The 23,133-nt window shown below is 46.7% G+C and overlaps 1 protein-coding gene and 1 long non-coding RNA gene across 4 annotated transcripts in view; one reads left to right on the top strand and one right to left on the bottom strand.

Annotated features, from left to right (window-relative positions):
- Window positions 1-20,106, bottom strand: part of SCAF4 (SR-related CTD associated factor 4) — a 29,781-nt gene extending 9,675 nt beyond the window's left edge. The window contains exons 1-14 of one of the 3 annotated variants that reach the window (XR_008436032.1): window positions 20,024-20,089; window positions 12,370-12,453; window positions 11,766-11,810; window positions 11,159-11,320; window positions 8,921-9,056; window positions 6,585-6,724; window positions 5,922-6,098; window positions 5,606-5,706; window positions 5,059-5,106; window positions 3,846-3,954; window positions 3,345-3,512; window positions 2,665-2,750; window positions 1,719-1,909; window positions 692-792 (exon numbers count right to left, since the gene is read on the bottom strand). Coding sequence is in view for 2 of the 3 variants with exons in the window: in XM_053972016.1 (XP_053827991.1) it covers window positions 692-792; window positions 1,719-1,909; window positions 2,665-2,750; window positions 3,345-3,512; window positions 3,846-3,954; window positions 5,059-5,106; window positions 5,606-5,706; window positions 5,922-6,098; window positions 6,585-6,724; window positions 8,921-9,056; window positions 11,159-11,320; window positions 11,766-11,810; window positions 12,370-12,453; window positions 20,024-20,053 (1,578 nt within the window). In the remaining variant the exon portion in view is untranslated. Of the gene's footprint in view, window positions 1-691; window positions 793-1,718; window positions 1,910-2,664; window positions 2,751-3,344; window positions 3,513-3,845; window positions 3,955-5,058; window positions 5,107-5,605; window positions 5,707-5,921; window positions 6,099-6,584; window positions 6,725-8,920; window positions 9,057-11,158; window positions 11,321-11,765; window positions 11,811-12,369; window positions 12,454-20,023 lie in introns of all 3 variants that reach the window. The other 2 variants (XM_053972016.1, XM_053972018.1) reach the window with 2 other exon arrangements.
- On the top strand, window positions 16,567-19,284 carry LOC128804354 (uncharacterized). The gene is made up of 2 exons (XR_008436033.1): window positions 16,567-17,741; window positions 18,492-19,284. It is a non-coding gene; the product is annotated as an uncharacterized LOC128804354 (long non-coding RNA).
- Window positions 20,107-23,133: the final 3,027 nt, after the last annotated feature.

The following is a 23,133-nucleotide window of genomic DNA, read 5'->3' as shown; positions in this document are numbered from 1 at the left end:
GTTCATGTAAATTCTAACATCTGGCAATTAGTTACTTTGTTGGAATGCACAACAGTGTCCCCCTCCACTCTGCCAGCTGCACCTCCACATTCAATTTTAGCTGCAGATTTGGAAGAATTTTTATTTGTAATGAATTTGAGGGAAAAAACTCCTATGCTCTTTTACAAAATTTGGGAATAGGAAGAAAATTGGTCACTTATTTTTGTTTGAATGAATGAAATTTTTGAATTTACTGGAACAGCCATAATTTATACATAAAATAGCCTTAAATACAGCAAAATAAAACAATAGTTCTCCGTGTTTATGGCTAAAATGACAGAAGAGCAACAAGAACACCAGCTGAGAGTCCACGCTCCTATAATCAAATAAAACGAAGCAGCCAAGGAACTCAGAAGCATGGGATGTAATTCTGCAGCCATCATCCTGCAGAGAAAGCAGGATTTTTATGAAAATGGGATAATCTTCTGTATTACCCCACGAGCAGCTTTGTACTGCAGGAAACCAAAGCAGCTCCCTTCTTGTTTGTGTACAAGTCAGCCGCACGATCGGAGTGCCCACACCGAACACACAACGCATAGGAAATGAGAGCACTTTGGGATGTATCAGACATAACTCTGCCTCAGAGCAGCCTGGAGAGATGTCCTGCACCCAAGCGTATCAGAGCAGCTTACACTGCAGCCCTTCTACTCACATTGATGGACTCAATGGGGCCAAACTCCTCCAAGAGACTTCCCACATCCTGCTGAGTCGTCCTTTTGTCCAGCTGTCCTACCCAGAGTGTGGTACTGCAAACTACAACCAAGAGTTAGCACAGGTGGTCAGAGCTCCTTGCAGCACAGATAACCAACACTTATCCCATGCTGAATCCAGGGTAATAACCAGGAAAGGAGCTCAAGGTATCCCCCAGGCTGCAGATCACTGCAGCAACACTGAAACTCACCCAGGTTTTCCACCTGAGAGATTCAGAACTGCACACTTTGACAGCCAACGTGACAGAACCTGGGAAAGGTGCTGGCAGCACCACATCTCACAGCACTGCCAGGGAGCTTCTGCTGAGCAGCTACCAGAGCTCTGCAGGCTTTACACCCCTGGGACCATCATTCACCAGGTCTTGGCTCTTCAAACACCTCACATTTTTGTCTCTCTTATATAAGAAAGAATGTTTTTATTTTACTTGATGACCCTGGAGAAGATTCCACACTCCCAAGGAATACTCAGAAGTTAACTACTATGCTTGGGCTATGAACGCTGGCAAAGCCAGGATTATATCAGAAATCCAAACATCAGCCTGTGTGTTTTCCAGGGCTAATCTCCCCTTCAGGTTGGAGAGATACACAAGACTGAATAGTTAGAAAAATTGTAACAATTTACAATTAACTCAAATTCTTTTTGTTCAGTCTGCTTTACCTTATATGTCTCAAAGGAAGGAAAAGAAAAACACGGGGTTTTAGCTTTTCCTTTTCTCGGTTTACAGCCAAAATATTTCTAACTCGGAGATACTCCAGAAATGCTAAACCGTCTACTATGAGTAAAGAAATACGGGGAAGTGTGGCGAAATTCCCACCAGGAATCACAAGGCAGTTAATTTCTGTTCTGTTTGGGTGAGCCACGGAAACCCCAAGCAGCAGCGTTAAAGCCGAGGAACACCAAAACCCGCGAAAGCGGCGTAACGGGAACGCGCGGAGCGCCCCGAAGGAGCAGCGAGAGAAGGGACTCACCGCTGACGGTCTCTGCCTTGATCTGGGGCAGCCCCTTGGAGCGCCGCTCCTTCTCCCGCTCGCGCTCGCGCCGCTCCTGGGAGCGCGACTTGGGCGAGCGCCGGCGCCGGTCCCGGGAGCGCGAGCGGGAGCGGCGGTGCCGCGAGCGGCGCGAGCGCGAGCCCGACCGCGAGCGTCTCCTCTTGGGGGACCTGTCGGAAGCAGAGCCACGCGTGCTCAGTGCCCGGCACCCCGACGCTGGCACGCGGCCTCAGCTCTAAAATGCACACAGAGCTCCCTCGGTAAGGGGATACAGCGATCCAATCTCTTTCACGGGCATTTAGAACCGCAGGAAATCACTGCAGCAGCCCACCCGAACAGCTGATTACTTCCCCGTTTCTCATCGTGTACTCATTTTGTCTTGAAGTTGACCAGCAAAACTGCGTCCACTTCAACACAGGGAAAGTTACACCTGCATCAGTGAGGGAAATGTTTACTGCTTTTACAAAGAAGTGGCTAAAAATGATTATAAATAAATTCTGCTACTGAAATTGTATTTTACACCATGTTCAAGTTCTAAACCACTCCAGGTGTGGAAGACCTTCAGAGAAATCCACTTAGTGTGGAGCTTGGTGAACAAGGCGACTTGCAACTAAATGGAGAGTGGAGCCAGATCTGCTCGGTCAGCTGAGATGTGACACATGGGCTCAGTGACACACAAAGTCACAGATCACAAATGTTTTCGTAAGAAAAGTGTTTTTAGAGCACGGGCAAATTAAACTATCACATTTCTGCCTCCCTAAAATTTACTCTGGACTGAAAGGCATGGAAGTTGCTCTCTCCCAGTGAGAGAGAACTGCACAGATATCATATTTTCCCTAGAAGGGAGATGGCTTTAGAGGTTCATTATCTTAGAGTAGCTAATCCGCTTTTCATTCCTGCCCTAAAAGAACTTTCACTCATTTACCTTGATGCAGATCTAGATCTTGATTTCCTACTGTCAGAAACATGCCGTTTTCCCTCCTGAATGGGTGGCTGTTCCACTTCCATATCCTAAAACATGAAGGTGACAGGTGGTATGGGTGAGCAGGACACGCATTTTATTTCTTTTTATGCTCAGACTAAATTAACAGCACTGAAAATATATTGAATATTCAAATGTGTGAAATTAAAGAGTAATGTGACTCAAAAGCTTCACTCTGCAGTCACTAGCAGGGAGAGGGTCCAGGATTGCATGTACATAACATAACCATTGAAAAGGCACCATAGAAATAATTTACACAATTCCCATTTCATTTTGCAAATTATTGGTTTTCCACATTTCACCCCATTTCAGCAACACCTGCATCTCCACAGAATATGATTTTATTCCTTAAGATCTGACAGTGGATCATGCTCCACCATCAAAATCCCAGGCAAAGTGAGATCTGCTGCAACTTTTCCCCAAGATGTTAAAATAAACTACTTTAAGCCTGAATTATGCTGGAGACAGGAAAGGGTAAAGGGTAAGTTCTGGAGTTCTCCAACTGTCTCCCAGCAGAGCCAGCCTCACAGCCAGCTGTGTCCTGGTCATCCTGACATTTCTGCTCCAGGACAATCCCCACACATTTGGGAAAGACATGAGAGCATTTGAGTCGGTCTGCTCACCTGCTGGTGGGGTTTCTGCAGGTGTGGCTCAGCCTGGACTGGGAAGGGAGACTGGAAAGTTGGCTGCACTGGCGCTGCTGGAGGCATCACTGGCTGAGCCATGGGTGGGAACTGGGGGGTAGGCAGGAGACCAAAACCTGGCATTTGCCCATTTGGAGGAAGCGGCACCTTGGGAGAAGAAAAAACACAGAATTCCAGCTAGGAGAAAGAATTACATTTGCTTTCCCCGCAGGCTCAAGTAAAGTTTAAAGTCTGCTCAAAAGCCACAACAAAAGATGGGGGAAAGATGAAGCAGGCCTAGCATTTGGGTGTAGAAGCAACAATCTTGTCCTTCAAAGCCTGACTAGGACAGACACTGAAAATATGTTTCTTTGGGAAGATGGAGGGCTAAGCCACATTCACTCTTCACCAGCAGGAAAATCACTTCCTTCCTGCTGCACCAAAGAAAACAGCAAAGGATGGAAAACACAACAGGGGGACAAGGGAAAAGCCTGGGGTTACCTGGTGCCGCATCGGATCCTGCTGCATTCCCATCATCCGCTGCTGAAAAGGATCCATATTTGGGAGCTGAGGAAATACTGGCTGTTGCATGCCTTCTCCTGGAAACCCACTAAAACCAGGAATATTTTGGTGAGACAAGTCAGCAGATGCACAGATTTGTCTTTATTTCACAGATTTCTATGCACATTTACAAATTCTTGCTGTTATTTTAGACAGAACAATTATCTTTACTATGATCCCGTTTCCAACAAAAAAAAAGAAAAGGAAAAAAGAGTGGCCTCCTGATCTTTTCTTCACTCTGAGAGTAGTCCTTTCACATTTAAAGAAATGCTACACAAAGGCTAGAGCCTCTCTTGCCCCTGTACTTATGCTGAAGATCTCAGCCTAGAGAAACATCTCAGGAAGATTTTCTGCCTTAGGCTCATTCTCCTCCTTTGCGTTCCTCTTTTGGGAACAAAAGAAGCAATGCTTTTCTCCTCAAGGAAAAGAAACTGGCTGTACTTTTGCAGTAAGAAAACACTTTGGTTTGGGAGGAAATAGGGCAGAGTAGAAGGGGGTGGGTATCACACCAGGTTTATTACAGTGATGCCCATCACTTCCTGATTCAACACACAGAATGGACAGTGCTCAGGGAATTCTGGAGGTCTGTGCAGGTAACAGGACTTGCTGGCAGGATGCAGCCTGTGCAAGAAACTCAGCAGGATTTCAGAGGGATAAAGGAATTTGATGGTGATGGGAAATGGAACTTTGCAGTGTCTGAAGACAATTCTGAGAAGATTTTGGAGAGATCAGTATTTTACAGAGAGAATTACTGAGCTTGCGTGCCCCAGACTGGGAACACTGGAATGCCACCCTCAGGGACACCTTGCACAGCTGTGAGGCACTAAGGACAGAGGCCCTGAAGCACTACCTACAGAACAGAAACATGCCCACAAGCCTCCAGCAGGGCAGACACAAGCAGTGCCTATGACCTACCTCATCTTTCTCTACTCCAGAGCTCCACCTGCATTCTAAGGCAGATACTATCAATTCCCTTCAGAGACCCTTAAATGAACTACTACTCGTGGACAAAGTGCTCGAGGTGAGAGACACAGTCAGAAAGCTGATGACAGAGTTAGTGCTTCTGGTTTTGAGAGCAGGGTTTAGATGCAGATACAGAGAGTAAGACATGGGGCCACGTACTGAAGCAGGGAAAAAAGAAATATGGACTAACCCCGGCATTGAGCACCATCCAGCCTGTGCACTGAATGAGAGAGAGGTCCTGTGGAAAAAACTGGGATGTGGTCATGTCATTCCAGACTTTATCATAATGCACAGCAAAAGGGAAACAGGAGCCTGCGCTCGCTTGTGTGGGGACGGAATGTTTGCCAACATAAAACTGTAAAGCCAATTTTCATTTCTTGAACACTATAAACTACCACAACGTTTGGAATAGCAGCTTTTCCCCAGCCAGTACAGCAATCCAGCTGATCCAGCGATGCTCTGACACCCTCAGCTGTACTGTAAAAACAGGGAACTCATCCTGCAACCAAAACTGAGCTTTTCTCTACAGAACAGAGTTCTCCACCAATGAGGCAACATAGATCTACACCAGATCACCAAAGTAACAAGGCACAAAAATCACCCCACCAGAAACTGTTAATAGTGTTTTAAATTTGGAATATAGCAGGTAAACACTAAACTAACTTGGATTTTAATCTACTTTCTAACCTAAAAATGTTTAAGGACCTTTCTTAGTTTTATTATGACACAGAACTTACAAAGCTGGCTGAGACACCGAAGGGGAAGGAGCTGAATCTTCTTTCTTTGCATCTTCCACTGCTTCTGGTTCATCATCGTAGTCAAACCGATCTAGCAGCTTCTGAAAGAAACCACATCAGGACAACTATTTTTTCTGTATCTTATCCAGTTGGCAGCCAAAATATCTTTATTATCACATTCTTACAACCAATGTAAGCTCTGAAACAAAAAACAAGGTTAGAATTGAGGAAAAATAGAAATCAATATACCAATACAAAATAAAAACTGTCCAAAACCAGATTTCTTCAGCTTCAGAAAATGCAAACCAAGACTCACTTTGTCAAATGATGTTTTCTGCTCAGGTGCTGTGAAAGCAGCTTTCTGCTCTGTGGGCTGTGCTGCTGTGGTTTTCAGCTGAGCAGTAATAGCTTGAACCTGAGCCATCACAGTGTTGTCTATGACCGGTGACTGGGGCTTCTGAGGCTGTTGGAAGGTCTGCAGGATTTGCTGGAGCTACAGAAACGTGAGACAGTATGAAGTGAATGTCCTCACATAAACACCAAATACTGAAAGAGTTGTAGGATATAAATTTTATGTCAGTACAGACTGTGGCAGGGGATGACCTGACTGAACTGTGGAGCGCTTAGAGCAAGACCACGAGTCCCTTTTTAAATACTTTGGTGGCAAAATTCAGTAGATCCCAACATTGCAGAGTTCAGGCCGTTCAACACAGCAAACATTTAAATGGACTGAACAATAAAATTCCTCATTTTCTTTGAGATATTCCACCTGTTCCAGAAACCCTGTAACTGCATCAATTCCTAACTACTTATTTAGGAACATAAAACTGAGAATCGCCAAATATCACAACTACCGGATGGAAGAATTTAAATACTCTTTCCCACTGAGGACCTTTGGGAAGCTGAAATCCAGGCTGTCAGTCCCACCATTTCCCCCTCATTTCACACAGAAACCGGAGGGGATCAGTGAGCAGGTTACCTGTTGTCCTTGTGTTGTCTGGAACAGCTGGGCTACAGCTGCAAAGGCATCGGAGCTGGGCAGCTGCGGCACGGCGGCCACCGAGTTCGCCGTCACTTGCGGGGGCTCCGAGGGAACCTTGGCCGGAGGGGGCGGCGAGCCTGGGGGTTTCCAGGAACACAGGAAGGGCTGGGTGACTCCCCAACGTCCCCCTTGCTCCCCACAACAAGTGTCTGCTGCCTGCAACCCCCTGTTTATCCCAAAAGGGCCTATTTACAGCACCCCAGCTGCATGTTCTGCTCGTTCTGCCATGAGCTGCTCACTGCTCACACCTGCACTTGGGATGGATGCACTGAGACAGAAAAGCTGGTCCCACATGGAATTTTAGCTCCCAGCTCCATGTTTCTTTTGTGCAGGTTTAGGAAAGCTCTCACTCAAAACAGCATTAGACAATGAGCTCCAATATCCTGAATGTGGTGGCTCTGCTTCCACAGACCTGGGCTCATCCTTTTGGATGAATGATCCAAACCAACCATCTCATGGCTCACTGGAAGAGCAGCCGAGTTTCTCTCAGTATTTTCCACCAGTAACTGAACCTTTGCAGAGAAGTCTGGCAATAATTAAAGGTTTTTAAGGATTACTTTAGAGTAGTTTTCTTAGATAAAGTTTGTTGCATGTGCACATGCCACACCTGCAGCTGATGGATAAATCCTCCCACCAGGAAAATGATATTTTACTCATTTTTCCAGGAAAAGACTCACAATTGTGAGATCACAATTTGAGACATGCTATTAGTGCTCCCATTCTCTCTGCCTTACATTACTACACCTTTTCTAATAAACACCTTGCCAGTACCAGGTAAATTAGCAATAATCCTACATACTCTTAACAATTCTAAAGCAGATCTGTTTTAATGGACATAATAAAGCTGTACAAGGAGTGAGTTTAAAAGAAAAACTCCACAGACAGAAATATTTAGTTTGAAACACTAAGCAAACATGTTTGCCTTGCAATAGCAACTCTTTTAAAGCCCTTCCTCTGTTTACACTTCAAATAACTCCAGTGTTGACAGGCAGCAAGCACAGGCAAATGCGTTGAATAAAACTTTCCCAGAAGTGAAATGCAACATAAAAATAAAGCAAAAAGGTATTTGTTGTTTTTAAATATAAAGTAACTCCCCAATTATTTCCTGTATACGTTCAGAAGGATATTTGCTTGCTCAAGGGAGAAAATTTGCATTTCTCTCTGTCTTTAGAGGTGAAACAGACTCTACTTCACATCATGCATTAATATATATATTATTATTATTTATTAGCATATTTATTGCAGGGCCAAATTGCCCCCTCTGGTGCATCTGAATAACCTCACTGAAGATCTCTGCAGAAGGCAACCAACATGCTCACCACTAGTGAGAAGAGAGAGAGCTGGACAGGCAGTGCCCCTCACCTGTCCCAAAATTCAGTTGTACAGCCCCAGGCTCAGATGCCAAGGCATTCCCTGGCACTGCCAGGTTTAGAAAACCTTTAATAGGATACACTTCCCTGAACACAGCTGGAGATGATTTCACTCTTTTGCTGTCTCTCACCACACCTCACTCCCTCCATTCCATTTTCCCAGTCCTACTCCATGAGCAGAGTGAATAAGGAGGTTACCACAGCTCAGTGTGAAACACGGAGTGCAGAGCCAAAAAGCAGCTCTCTGGAGAAAGAAGGAGCTGTGGAATGCATATTCCCTGTAAGCTCGCTCCCAGCTTTGCTGTGGCACTAAATAGGTCAGTGCAGGCACTGTGGGCAGGCTGGCACTGCTGTGCTCTGCAGGTCGGTGCTTCTCAGCCAGCAGCCCCTGCAAAATCCCAGGCACAAAGGTTCTCTCTGAGAACCTGGGTGTGAAACACCAGTCCAAGACTTTCAGGGCTGCACACTCAGACACTGACAGCTGACTGAAAGGAAGATGAAGCTCTTTACCATCTAAGATCCCACTTACCTACCTGGATTCTGGCATTAAAAAATGACATCAGAATTATTAAAATTGAGAAAACACATAAAAATATTTCAAAGCAAAAGAAAAAGGAGTATCTGTTTAAGAGGGCACACTGAAGTCATGTGTATATATATATAAGTACACATGCATATATTCATGATAAACATGTAATATATTTCCCAAGTCAGTATTCTCATGCTGATAATTTCTGAAGTACAGCATCAGCACTTATTTAAAATGAGTTTGGCTGCTCATTGTGACAAAGCTGACTTTATTGCTATGTCACTGCTGGTACTAAGAGCTGGCACTTTGTGCCGAAAGCAAACAAGCTGTTGCCATTTGCCCTTTGAGAGCAGAAGTTAAAATGTCATTCCTACCTTCATTGTTAGTAGCATTCTCTGCCATGGGTGCAGTGGCACTGGTTCCTGCTGCCATATCCAAGAGAGGCTGAATTATTTCAATTTTAAATACTCCATTTTTCTGCCAGAGGTTCAGAACACGAACTATTTTACTCTGTTGAAACAAAAGGAAGCGCCAACGCTGAATCCAGCTTTCTTAAGTCACCATTTTGTCTTCTGTATGCAGAGAAGGTTTGTACAGCACGTGACATAATCACACCAACTTAACAAACCCTGTGTCGTGACAGAGGGCAGCAACACCTTTGAACTGGCAAAGATAAAAACTGCCAACTTATTTTACTGTCAAAGCAATCTGTGACATTTCCCTGAAACTCTTCTGGCCAGTCAGAAATCCAGGTGTGATGTACAATCCAGGACATCATTTCAGCCCCACATCTACCCAGGTGGTCCCAAAGGGATGAAACAACCAACCCACATGAACAAAAGGAAAAGGAAGATGAGCTGGAAAGCCTTCATGAAGAGAGGGGCAGTTAGACCAGAAAATGCTACCACAACACTCTGAAGTCAGATTGAGGGTTCCTTGCTTGGTATTATCCCTAACCCAACCAATTCTATGTTGAGACCAGAAACTGCATCTCCATCATTATCCAAAGATGAGGAAAGCAAGTGGGAAACATCCTCACTGATCACTGCAGGATTAATTTAGAATCTCTGATTGTCAGTGTTATTTTAAGCTCTTTTTTTTTTTTTTTTTTTGACACGAAGAACAATGCAGCTTCCAGGAACAAGCTGGAAATTGGCCTTTCCTTCTTTAGCCCAGCATTCAAACAAAAATGTCTCAGTAGCTGTGGTGCTTCAGCTGGAACATGCAAGCAGGTAGAAGGCAGAACACATGTTGTATTGCTGTCCTTTCTGCAGATTTAGTCATTCACTTGCACACATATAAGCTTTAAGTACCTTTTGGTCCCAATTAATTGATTCTGTTCTTTCTCTGTGACTCAGTTATATACACCCATGTAAATCCACCTCTAACTAAGTGATTAAAGAATTTTACAAAATGTTTGCTAAAATAACATCCATTACAGAGAAACCTGAAATGTCTATTTTTAAGTAACATTTTGGTCTGAAAAACAGTTAACTTTAAAACAGCAGCATTTTTTTATTGCTTTGGGTAGTCTATCTCTCCAGAGAACTTGAAAATCATACAAAGGCCAAAAAATGGACTAGAGTAATAGTCTCATTTTCAGTCACATATTAATATTACAGAAAGGCTGTTTAAAAAAAAAAATGTACCATTATACTCTTCAGAGATCACCTACATTGTTGAGAATCTGCAGATCAGGGTATTTTTTTTTTTTAGGAACTAGAAATTCATTAAAGCAAGTGTGTTTTAAAAAATAATATTCCCAATTTCAAGTAGTTCCGTGAAGGAGATGATCAGTCTCATTCACTCAGATGAACAAAATGGTAATGGAGAAACAGAAAGGAGAAGGGATTGCTCTGTTTCACAGGCTATCAACCCAGGAGCTCCCAAATATCAGATTCAATGACTGAAGGTCTAAATGTTCCCCATTAGAAAACTACAGAGCATCAAAGCCTTTCAAAAGCTTATTTAGAGAGTTAGGGAGGACGTCAGGTAGAAAAGGAGTATTTCACTCTGACAAGGAGAAAGGGAGCAGGTGATTTTCTGGAAACCAACTGGCAGCTTCTAAAACACACTGTTCTTGGGAGTCTTGTTTTGACAGAGGTCAGAAAAACCATCTTCTCTGGACCATCAGGAATTCACACCACTTTCTGAGCCTCTGTTCTACTAAAAAGTACAGTAGAACTACGAAAAATGAGGCCTTAGACCAGCCCTGACAGTGGTATGGGATTGGAAAAGACTGAAGAAAACAACATGATGATTTTTTTAGAAAACATTTCTGAGCAGAACAGTCTCTGCCTAGAAAAGCAAAGCTTCTCCTGCAATGCTTTCTTGTTGTGGCAGACACTGCCTTCCAAAGGAAGGTCTGAAGGAGCCTCAAGAACTTTTGGCACACTCAGACACACTGCTGAAGTCTCTGCATAGGCAAAACAAGACTGACGAGGTCAGGCAAAATACATTTTAACCTGAATTTGCATTGAACTGTCACCTCTGATAACCCTCAGCAGCAGTCACTACCAGCGTCAGAGACCCCCCAAATCACGGCCACAGGAGTGCAAGCACCAAGGCAGCACCCCACCAGTGCACAGCAACACCTGAGGGGCTCGTCCTACCTTGTCTTCAGATGGACACAGATACAAATACTGGAATGTGGCAGTAATGTTCTTGGAGAACCTTGGCCCAAAGACATCCTTGTCTGTTCCGAACTGGTGCCGGGACTGGCGGACGATGGAGTCGATGACGTACAGGCCCGGCACTTTGTACTCCGGCTTGCACTGCAAACAGCACAGAGACCCTGAGTCAGGCAGGGGCTCCACTGCCCCCTCAGAGCCCCCCTGCAAACCTGCTCTGCGGCTGAAGCACTGCTCTGCACCCCAGCCCCCTCCTCGTCCTGCCCAGGCAGGCAGGAACACTGCATTCCCTGGAAATACCTATGGTCTTAGTGACGATTCATTAGAATTTGGCACCTCCAGGTTCCTCCCCAGCTGCTGCAGGGAAGGTGGGAAATCTCAAATTTACTTCTTTCCTCCCCTCCTTAATGTATTGTGGAAAACTACAGTGTGGAACTTACACAGACAAAGGGATACCTAACAAACCAGAATTTCCTCCCTCAAGCCCTAAGTAACAGAAGCCTTTCTGGTTATTTACTACCATTCTTAGCAATATCCAGCAAGGCATGCAGATAGTTTTATCAATTTTTTTTTTTTTTTTTTTTTTTACCTTTTTGATAAACTTCTCCACAATCTGGACAACATGCTTGTAGAGCTGGAAAATAAATACATCCATTAATTTATCATTTCCTCAGCAGTGGCACATCATTTTAGAAGCATTTTAACTCTTTGTGCTTACTACCACTTTGGAAAGGCTACAGAATGTTGCAGACACATTGCAAAAAGCAGAATGTTCCCAAACTGAGAAAAATACTCCATGGGGGAAACCCAGACCCAAGCCAGAAGTGTGCACACAAGGCACAGAGCTCGCCAAGTACTAGTGAAAGCTTTCTGCATTTATTTTCTCTGCAATCCACAGTGGTTTCACATGTCAAGGTGCAGTTGCATCCTGCAATATTTAGTTTTCTTACACAAAAATCACAACACTCAAGTGGGCGTAGCATGAAAAAGCAACGACTCAAAAAAATCAAGCTGGCATTTTGCTCCTAGTCTAAAACCAAGGGATGATATTCACCACCCACTTGTTTCTAGACAACAGCCTTAACAACAACTAGAATAAAGCGGAGATTGGGAAATCCTGAGTATTTACTTACAAGTGAAATAATAAAACATTGCTGCTGTTACAGTTTCATCTTTGTTTTGTTGTACTTTACCTTAATAGCTTTAATGGCAGCTTTTGTGATGAGAATCATCTTTGCTCGGGAAATAGGAGGTTTCATCTCCATCAGCGAGAAGAGCTAAACAGAGGAAACAAACATTAAAAATGTACTCTGAAGTTCAGCAATTAAGCAAAAACAACATTTCAGGTGGGTGACTTGATTGCTGCCATCCCACAGGGTGCATGGCCACGCTGCTGGCTGGCCCTGGGAGAAGTGGCTGTTTCACAAACCCAAGGAAAGCAGCATTTACCAGGTTACTGCTAAAAAGAACTGCTCGGCACACTTGGCTGCCTTACCCTCCAAATGGCTCCCAGGGGAAAGGTTCACTCCTCAAGGAGAACGTTTGCAGAAGTTATAGGTATTATATGAAGTTTATAGAGGTTTATATGAAGTATATAGAAGTTATGTGTCATCTTTATAGTTGACATTGGCCGTAACTGAAAATAAGCATTAGCTCCACGTTTCAGAAACTGGGGGAAACCAGAACTGCACACAGAGATGGACACAGAAAGCTGAGCATACACACATAATTGCTTTTACCTTGAAATATTCCTCACAAATCACAGAAAAAAATTGGTTTGTGTTACATAATTCCATTTTCGTCTTCATCATAAAGAAAAAATTGAGCCTTTGAATGTAAGTAAAAAATGTCATCAATTATTTGTCACAGAGCACAGTAAGAGAATCAAAGTGTCTTCATTTGTCAGTGTAACGGAAAGTAAGATGTCATTTAAAACTTTGTCTCTTATGTTATTAATTAATTTAATGTTCCAAGATACTGGTGAAGTGACCAACTTACACAGATTTATCCACTGTCTCAGTTAAGGAAAAAAACCATCAATGAAGGAGATAAAAAAAATTGGCCACGTACTCAGAGAGAAGGGAAGTGCTAACAGGGCTTCGAGCTGCACAAAAGGAAGCCTTACACCTAGAAAACACCAGGAGTAGGAAATTGACTTTCTTATTTTGTATTTACTTTCTTAATTTGATTCCTATTCCAGGAGATAGGAAAGAAGAAAAACTGTCCTTCCAGACAGTGGTAGCCACATGCCTTTTCCAACACCAACACCAGACCATGACTTTTCATTATTCATCCCCACAAAATGCAAGTTCTTGTGCCAGAACGTTGGGGTTTTAAAGCCATTTCAGCTGTAAAGAGATACCTCAGCTAACATCCCTGCTTGCTGAGAGATCACAGTATGGACAAATAAAAACTGCCAGAAAAAACACAGGAGGAGAGCGGGCTCTGTGAGCTGATGGGGGTTTTTAAAAGAAAAAAAACAAACTTGTTTTCAGTTCAGACTTAAGTGCAGAGACTCTTGATGAACAAAGTCAGTGCTATTATTAAAACTCAGGAAAATCTGTTTGAAGAGGTAATGAAAGGGGGAAAAAATCCAAACCCCAACCACCAAAAGGCTCAAAAACTGAGATGGGGGAGGAAGAAAAACAACCAGCATTACGACTGGCACTCCACATCCCCTCCTTTACCCATGAAGAAGCAACTGGTTCCTCCAGGAAAGGATCCAGTCCCACAGAAAGAGAACAAAGGAGCTGGTGTGGAAGCACTGCTTTGATGTTTGTATTTCAGGAACACAAGGAGAGACCCCAAGGAAATTGGGAGAGCTCAGAGCAGGGCCCAAGGGGACAAGAAAGGAGTGCTGCAAGAAAATAAAAAGAAGTGTCTTAAAAGTATCTCAAGCAGGATGTTGCAACTGGGGAAACACAGAAAAAAATAAAAATCCAAGGACACATAAACTGCCAGGGAGAATGAAGGCACATATACATGAGTGTGCATATCTATCCATCCATCCATCCACCTATCCTGTTCTTTTCACCTCCTCCACCATCTCTTGGAATTTCACCTCAGAATTCTGCTCCTTTTTTGAAATCACCTAATTTTTATGTAATTCTCGGTATGTTACATGTGTCAACACCATGTTGTAGCAATGGCTACAGCTAAAATTTACCTCCCTTCCTAGTTCCTCGTGGCTTCTCCCTGTTGGAAGGGGGAGCTGCTCAAAAGACACCCCAGTACTTCCAGCTGCATTTGTTCAACTAGACCTGGATCTTCTTTCACACACGTTTCCCAAACCAATATACAAAACAGTCACCCAAACATTGTTTTCAGAGGGCTGTTTCACAATAATACAACCAGTTTCTCAAAGGACACCATGATCAACTCAAGGAACAACATGGACACAAAAATTTACACTCTATTTATTAAAAAAAAAAAAAAAAAAAAAAAAAAAAAAAAAAAAAAGGTAGTAGTATGTAACAAAGGCAAAGAAAATTTATGGCTTGAGAGGTTTCCAAAGTCCTGCCTCACAACAGGAACCTGTGCCTGGAATGCTGTGACCTGCTAGAAATGACTTTCTGCTTTTACTGCCCCTAACTGCCTGTTTACAGGATGCTGATACAAAAGAAGAAGAGGTGTTCAAGGATATTAAACTCAAGCCACAGTACAAAACAAGGATTTAAGAGTATTTCTGGGTGCTTCTCCCAGCAGGACGGAAGTACATGGTAAAGTACCTATAAAGCCAGGGATGCAAAAGGCAGAAAATTCACCTGCTCAGTTTCAGGGTAAAAATGCTATTAAACCACAGCAGGAGAGCAAAAGGGAGACCAAGCACAGAGTGACTGTCCCCAGATGCAGAATGAGTGTGAAATGCAGGAGCTCCTCACAGGGCAGAGTGAACAGAGACCTTCCAGCTCCCACTGTGCCCCTGCTCCAGCCCAGGAGCCCTGGGAGGTGCAGAGGGGCACAAGGAACAGAGGAACAGGGTGCTGATGGCCTTTACTTCTCAGTCTTTTGAGCAGCAAATTATTAATTTCTCTCATTCTATAATTAATGCCCTGTGATGGTTTAGTTTACGTGGAAACCTGAGAACCAGGGGGCTTTGAAGTAAAAGGGAGAACTGCTACTTTAAAATTTACCCTTGATGTATGATCTTAAGTCCATCTGTTTTAAGTGTGACCTAACACACTAAAAGTACCTTTTAGGACTTGAACTGACTTCCTTGGCTTTGCCCTCTTGCTCAAGTGCCTGTCCCATAAAAAGGTGTCTTTGTTTACAAATGAAGAGCTGTGAGCCCATTTCATACACTCACTAAACCAACCCCAGAGCACAGCAGCTGCACAGAGAGGAGCATGAGCTACTGAACCAGACAGTGGTTAGTCATTAGTGGATATCAAGCACCCAGGTCATTGTCAGGACACCTCACCCAACCTCCCCTTCTCCAATTTCCAGAGCAGTCTAACATGCCCTCAACCATTCCAACACACCTTAGGTGTCCAACAATCCTTCCCAAAGCAGGCTCCACATTCATTCACTGTCTTTTGGAATGTATTTTATTCATGCATTTAGAAACCACCCGACCCAGCCAACCACCAGAGACTTACAGACATAACTGCAGTTGCTTGTTCCTGTACAGGAACAAAGGGCTCGTGGAGGACACGACAAACAAGCACAGATATCGCACTGCTTTGTTAACAAAACACCTTTACTGTTAGTGCACGACCAGATCTCTAAAAAGAATTCTGTCAGCTCCATACATTTTCCTTCCTCTATAAAAGTCACTGCTTCCTTTCCTCTGCAGGTCCTCGTTCTTCCTTAAGGGAAGGAGAAGGATCTGTTGCTAAGCTGTATCTCAGAAGATCAATGCAAGTTTTAAATGCTTGACCACCAGCTGTGAAGCACAGCAAGTATTAGGTGCTGCTGAAGGTAAGGGAGCACCGTAACATCCAGAGCTGTCAGGCTGCATTCTTTGGAAAATACAGTGAGATTTGATTTTGACCAGATATGACCCCCAGGCAATGAAGCTCAATAGCACTTCATCAACTAGGCTACTTCTGTGGCCCAGAAAGACCATTCACAAATCCTGAATCACTAGGGAGAAACATCTTCACAAAAGATACGCATATGAAAATGACATCACGCAAGTGCACAGAATGGAGTTTTGTTTTCTACTCATGTGCTCTGGAAAGGCAGCTTTCGGGATCAGTGCAGGGCTCTTTTGTCCAGCACATCTCCTGGAAAGCTGCTTGTCTCACTACTTCTCTTACCAGGAATCCCTACCAGAATGTCACAGCTTCCAATGTTCCTGGGAACAAGTTCAGGGCAGAGGCAAGGGACTCCAGCCAGATGCTGGTAGCTGTGTCCTTCTCCTTTTCCTCACTGGGGACAGCCTCACTGGGGATCCTGAGCTCCAGTAACTGCTGGAGAACCACTGGGAAGGATATCCTGCTAGCCTCTATTTATAGCTCCTCAGGATGGAGGGGAAGGCTGTCACAGAACGGGCAAAATAAAGCCTTGCCATTGGCAGAAAACAGCCACACTGGATCCCAACCTCAACTGTCCAGCGCCCTAAGGATGGGCAAACAGCAAAGAAGGAATGTGCAGCTCCAGCTTTAAATAAACAGCCACCAGCACCTCTCATCTGTTTGCCTCTAGGCACTTTTAGGTGGGGTATCAATTGTTTCAGGGGTACACATTAACAACTGAGACACAGAACTAAGTGAATGACATGCATTACTCAACACAAATAGAAGATTACAACACAGGAAAGTTGACTTTATTCTATTTCCAGCAGCAAGACTGCAGAAAAAAAATCTTTATTTCTAACTTTTATAACCAGTAAACTATGCCTCAAGCTTTCCAGATTAAAGAAAAGGACAGGCATCCCCTAAACTAAAACATTTCAAGGATTTATATGGCAGATGTGTGGGTTCAGTGGGGGGGGGGATTGTTTGTGTTTTGGGGGTGTGATTTTTAATTTTTTTTTTTTTTAAGAAAAATGTTTGCTTGTTCTTAAAACCGTGTAAAGTTCTGTCCCATTATCCAGTACCTTTTGTGATTTATTTATACTGTATAATTACTGTAACATAACATATACACCTAACAGCACATGAATTCTAACTCGTGAAAGCAAACTCCTCAGAGGAAACCCACTCCACTACAGACCTGTCAAATCCCACCCATTCAGCTGGCAGCACCTGCTCGAAGTACAGCTGCATGAAAAGAAAGCAGCCAATACAAAACCCCTGCGTGCTCCTGCAGAAACACGAGGACTTGGACGAGGACACTTACTGGCAAAGCTGCATTCAAAACGCAGGTCCAAAGAACAGGATTGGCGATGGCACCACAATCCAACGTCAATTATGCAACCCGGGAGTTCCCACCTGCTGCCAGAGCCAAACTCACTTTTCTCCCTCCCCAAGCCCTTCTGCCCAAGAGGGGACACCAACCCCACAGCTTAGGGGACACCAGGTTTACAGCCACGCTTTGAACTTGGGCCCCCACCATCTGAGAAATTGCCACCAACACCAAACCCTCCCAAAAGCTCCAAATAATGGGAGCACCTGACGGAGTGAGTGGCATCTCCTCTTTCAGGCAGAGTGGCAAAGAGCTGGCAGGTGCCACCTCCAGGGAAGCAAAGCCAGCAGGGAATCACTTCTAGCACACGTGGCTAGCGCAGCACCAAACTGCAGTTGGAGCTGCCATGGTAAAACCACAATTCCCTGGCTGCAGTGGCACTGTACAGCCAGCAAGTGCAGGAATTCCGGGCCTCTGGGGTATTCTGTATTCCTGTAGGGCATTCTGTAGCTGCCCCATCTTCACCGCTGAAGCTGTTCCCCTCCCAGTAAAAGAATTAACTCTTCAGTGGCCTGGGAGTGGCACTCTGAAAGCCTCACAAATGCTGAGCAGCCCGTGCTACCCCCACCGCTGTGGGAACAACACCCAGAGCTTTGGTACAACTGCTCTGTCCCTGAGAAAGCCCAGAAAGGAACAATACCTGCCCGTAAATCTGACCCTCCTCACGGCTCCTGTCAGCCTGCGTGCTCCGCGTGCACAGCCCCAGGCAACAGGGGTGCAAAAGGGAAGGGAGCAGCCTGAGAACTGGACTTTATGTCCTGCACAGCACCACAAACACAGCTCCTGAGAGGGAACAGGGCAGGAAGCACGCAGCCCCTGAAGTTATTCACGTGCTGCTGCACACACCAGTAGCTGCACAGAAGCACTCAGGCGTACAAAGGAGTCCAGAACAGGGATTTTAGCGAGTGCACTTCTCTCCCCCGGATCTGAGATCCAACTGAAACCCAGTGCTTTGCTCCCCCAGCAGGGTTTCTCTCAGGATTCCTAACTGCACCGCAGGAAGGCGTCCCGCCATTCCTACGTGGAGAGGAAGAGGTACGGATCCAAACACGCCCGTTGCCAGGACACGGATTAGTCACGGGATCCCCAGAAGCACCACTTCTGCTCTGCAGCCACCCTTCAGCACCAGCAGCGTCTGACAGGCACGGGGCACTGCCTGCACCACCCGGGTTTGGCGGCAGCACTGCTCTGCCAGGACCACTGCTCACACTGAGGCAGGAAATTAACAAATTGCTGCTCCCTCTTTCTATCAACACTGAAAATGGCACACGTGCGCGGTTCTGATTTTTTGGGGAAGGTGGCTTTGCACCCTGCCATCCCACTGGTTCAGGGCTGCTCAAAAAACCCCCCAAACACTGGCAAATAAACAAAGCATTAAGAGGAGCTGCAAGCTATCCGCTTTTCCCTCTGCTCTTGCACGGTTTCGGTAGGAGGAGGACATTCTCAGGTGTGTGCACGACAAAGCCTTGCAGAGAGTGAGCCTTACACAGCCTGAGTCCATCACAGGGGAGCAGCTGCCATTTCTCCTGTTTCTGTGCAACAGGCAGGCACAGCCAGCCAGCCGCCAACACGAACCTGGGAACAGGCTCTGGCTCAGCTTCAAGTGACTTTCTGTCCACGGATGGTCTGCAAAGCCACGCTGTCCAACTGAGGCAGAGGTATAACTAACAGCAATTAATAATCATACTGAAGTCACGTGTCAAAAACTTTATACAGCAGAGGCCGAATTGAGTTGCTATGTATCATGCAAAAAACAACCACGGTCCTCTTTGCTTCCAACTCCTCTCGGCTGACGAAGAAATAAAAAAAAAAAACAAAACAAAACAAAAAAAAAACCAACAAAACCAGAAGACAGGGAGGGACCTTCTGTGCGGTAGGAAAGGCGAGTAAACGCTTTCCAACCCGCCCAGCCCCCAGAACTGGGATCGATCCCCGAGCCCCATCCCAGGCGCCGTTCCCAGAGAGGGATGAGCCCCCTCCCAGCCCTCCCTGCCCCGGCAGCCTCTGCCCCGGCAGCCTCTGCCCGTGCCGCGGCTCCCTCGCCAAGCCACCACCGGGAACCGCCAGTCCCGAGCAGCACACACGGCCGGGGGCGCCGCGTGACAGCGAGCCCGCCCGGGCAGCCCTGCCAACAGGGATCCGGCCCGGGAGCCCGGCATGCGCTGCCAGGAGGAAAGCGAGGGAGCAGCGGGAGGACGGAGGCCGGCGGGGAGGCCCGAGGCTCGCCCCCACCGCCTCCCCCCCGGCCCGGCCCGGCCCGGCCCGGCCCGCGCGGGGCCTCGCGGAGCGGCCCGGCCGCGCTCGCCTCCATTTTCCCCCGCAGCACCGCTCCGCGCCCAGCGGCAGGCACGGGCCGGCGCTCCCCGCGCAGGCCGCAGGCGGCGGGGCCGGGCCCGGCCGGAAGCGCGGGGAGCTGAGGGGACGCGATGGCGGCCGCCGTGTGTCCCCCCCCCCGCGCCGCGGCCCGCGCTTCGCCGCCCGCTCCCCGGCTCCCACCTCTTGGTTGAAGGCGTTCACGGCCTCCATGTCGGCGCTGGCGGCGGGAGGCGGCGGGAAGGCGGCGGGCGGGGCGGGCGGGCGGCGCGGCGGGGCCGGTCGGTGCCCTCAGGGCGCGGCCATGATGGCGGCGGCCATGGCGGGGCTCGCGGGCAGCGCGCGGCCCGGGCCGACCGCGCGACGGGCGGGGGGGGGGGGGGCGGAGGGGGGGGAGGCGCGGTGCACGCCGGGATCGGCCGGGCCTCCTCCCGGCCCACGCGAGAGGTTGGGCGGGAGGGATGGCGGGGCCACGTGACCGCTCGGCTCGGCTCGGCTCGGCTCGGCTCGGCTCGGCTCGGCGCGCGCGCCGGCGCCATGTCAGCGCCGCCCCCGCTGTGGCGGGGGGGGGGGAGAGAATGGCGGCAGCGGCCACGCCGGTGCCCTCAGCCGCTGTCACCGTCACCGACACTGCCCTAGCCCCTGGGACGGCACCGCTGTCCCGGCACGCCCCACAGGCGCCGCGGTTCCGCCCCTCAGAGCAGGCCGCAGCTGCTCTGGCTCGGTTCGTATGAACTCGGCCGAGTTCGGCTGAGCTCGTGAGTTCGGCCCATCCTGGTTCGGCTAGGTTCGATGGGTTCGGGTGGACTCGGTGCCGTTCGTTGCGTTCGGCGCAGCTCGGCTGGGTTCGGCTGAACTCTGTTCGGCCGTACTCGGCGCGGTTCGGCTGAACTCGGTGCCGCTCGCTGCGTTCGGCGCAGCTCGGCTGGGCTCGGCTGAACTCTGTTCGGCCGAACTCGGCTCGGTTCGGCCGAACTCGTCTCGGTTCGTCTGAACTCGGCTCGGTTCGGCTGAACCCGGCTCGGTTCGGCCGAACCCGGCTCGGTTCAGCTAAGCTGGGCTCAGTTGGGCCGGGCTCGGTTCAGAAGAAGGCCTTTAGGGCCGCTCGGTGGGTACAGTGACACTGAGCCCTAGGGTACAGTGACATTGCGGCTCCCGTCGGTGCTTTTCTGTGGGATGTACGCACGGAGCATTTAAACCTGGGAAGCAGTGTGCGACTAATCAACTTGTAAACATTTTTGGTTTTGCAGTACACTGATAAAAAAAAAAAAAAAAGAAATCTAATTGTATTATATGTGAGGGAGGAAGAAATCCTATGCAAGAGACACCTCTTAGGTGGAAGATGATAACAGATGATAAAGGTGATTACAAGCACTGATCAAATCCTAACCTGTGGCTTCTATTAAACTTTCCGGGTATTTGGGTGCAAATAATTCCTGAGAGGCTTCACACCTCAGATTTCCAGCTTGTTTTTAAATTTTTTTTTCCATTTACTGCTGCTCCGCCAGTGCCTGCAGCGGCCAGGAGATGGCCCTGATGTCCGCACTAAGAGGGGTAAACCAGGAAAAACACGATTTGTCTCTCCCTGAAACTCAGTCTGAGGAGTGTCAGCAAATATCCTGGGCCGCTGTGAATTCACAGATAAAAGCTGGCTTTGATGGAGGGGCGCAGATTCAAGAACAAAGCCCAGGAACTCGCTGCTTCACAAGAGAACTCTTGTTTCCTTGCTCAGGACCAAGGAGCTGACGTGTTCCTGCATTCAGAGGACAAAATCCCCGCGGGTTGCTGGGGGTTTGTTTGTTTTTAAAGCCACAACAATCCCAACGGCAGCTTGCAGCACTTTGAGACGGTGAGGTTTTTTTTTTTTTTTTTTTTCAAGATTATTTTCCACTGAAAAAGGCTTTATCACCTCTGTTTTTTTTTTTTTTTTTTTTTTTTGTTGTACTGTGGTGTCAGTGCCTGGCACAGAGAGCCACAGTCAGTGCCCTCGTGCCCTGCTGTCCCTTTCACCTGCCACTGCCCACAGCACCACCTTTTATCACAGCTTTATTTTCGGGATTCGCTTCCAGACCTTCTGCTGTGCTCTCAGCTAAAGCACTCAGCCCTGCCTGCATCCAAAACTCCCCAGGCTGCTTTTCTTTTCGGTCAGAAAAGCGAGTGTGAGAGCACGGAAACCTGTTCCATTTTCTTAGCAATAAAAACACCATTTTACACACACACACACACATATATATATGTGTATATATATATATATATATATATATATATATATATATATATATAAAAACACCCCCACGAACGCACAGACTGCGCCGTGGCCACTCTGCAGATTGTTTTCTACGTGCTGTGCAGGAGGATTCTTGCAGAGGATGATCATTTTTGGGATTCGGGACTGAATTAGATCATCTCAAATCGCAGAATGGCCTGGCTGGGGAGAGACTTTAAATCCCATTCCTGCCATGGCAGGGACACCTTCCCATGTCCCAGGTTGTTCCAAGCCCTGTCCAGCCTGGCCTTGGGCACTGCCAGGGATGCAGGGGCACCACAGCTGCTCTGGGCACCTGTGCCAGGGAAGGATTTCTTCCCAGTATCCAATTTAAACCTTCCTCTGGCAACAGGAATCCGGCTTTTTTTTTTTTTTCTTTTTTTTTTTTTGGTTATTTGTTTGTTTGTATTCTTTTTTTTTTTTGGCGAGGTAGAAATCCCACCGTTTCCAAGGTAAACAATTAATGAATCAAACCCTGCCAAGATAAACATTCCTGTGTGTGTGGGATGGGTTTGCTGGTCCGTGTGCTCCTCCAAAACTCTGGAGCACTGCAGAAAGGGGGGTGTCTGGAGGACTCCACAGCTCCTGGAGGCAGTGAAGCTGCTTCCCGGATTTTTTTTTTGGCTTTTCCTGGATTTTAATGTTCCATTTCCTGTCACGAAGAGCAGCGTTTCCCCATCTTCTCCTGCTCCTCTGCAGGCTCATGACTAATTGTCAGTGCAATTTACTACCTGCCTCTTTCACAGCACAAGGATTTTTTTGTTTGTTTGTTTTTTGGGGTTTTTTTTGGTGTTTTTTTTTTTTCAGTTGGATTTTTTTTTTTTCATTTATTTACAGGCCTGGGGATTTTTTTGTGTGATGAGAAACATACATTGCAAAGGGTTTTTTGTTTGGTTTTTTTTTTTTCTCCAATACATGCATTTCTGTGTTCTGATTTCCTGTAATTCCTCTATATCCACAAATATGGGTCATATTAGAGAAATATGGGCAAGCCTAGAGTGGATTCTAGGAAAAAAATACCTTGCTG

This window comes from Vidua macroura, chromosome 2 (genome assembly GCF_024509145.1).
Source record: "Vidua macroura isolate BioBank_ID:100142 chromosome 2, ASM2450914v1, whole genome shotgun sequence".
NCBI classification, from domain to species: domain Eukaryota; kingdom Metazoa; phylum Chordata; class Aves; order Passeriformes; family Viduidae; genus Vidua; species Vidua macroura.
Note: the sequence above shows the minus strand (reverse complement) of the source record. Positions and strands in the feature narration are given on the sequence as shown.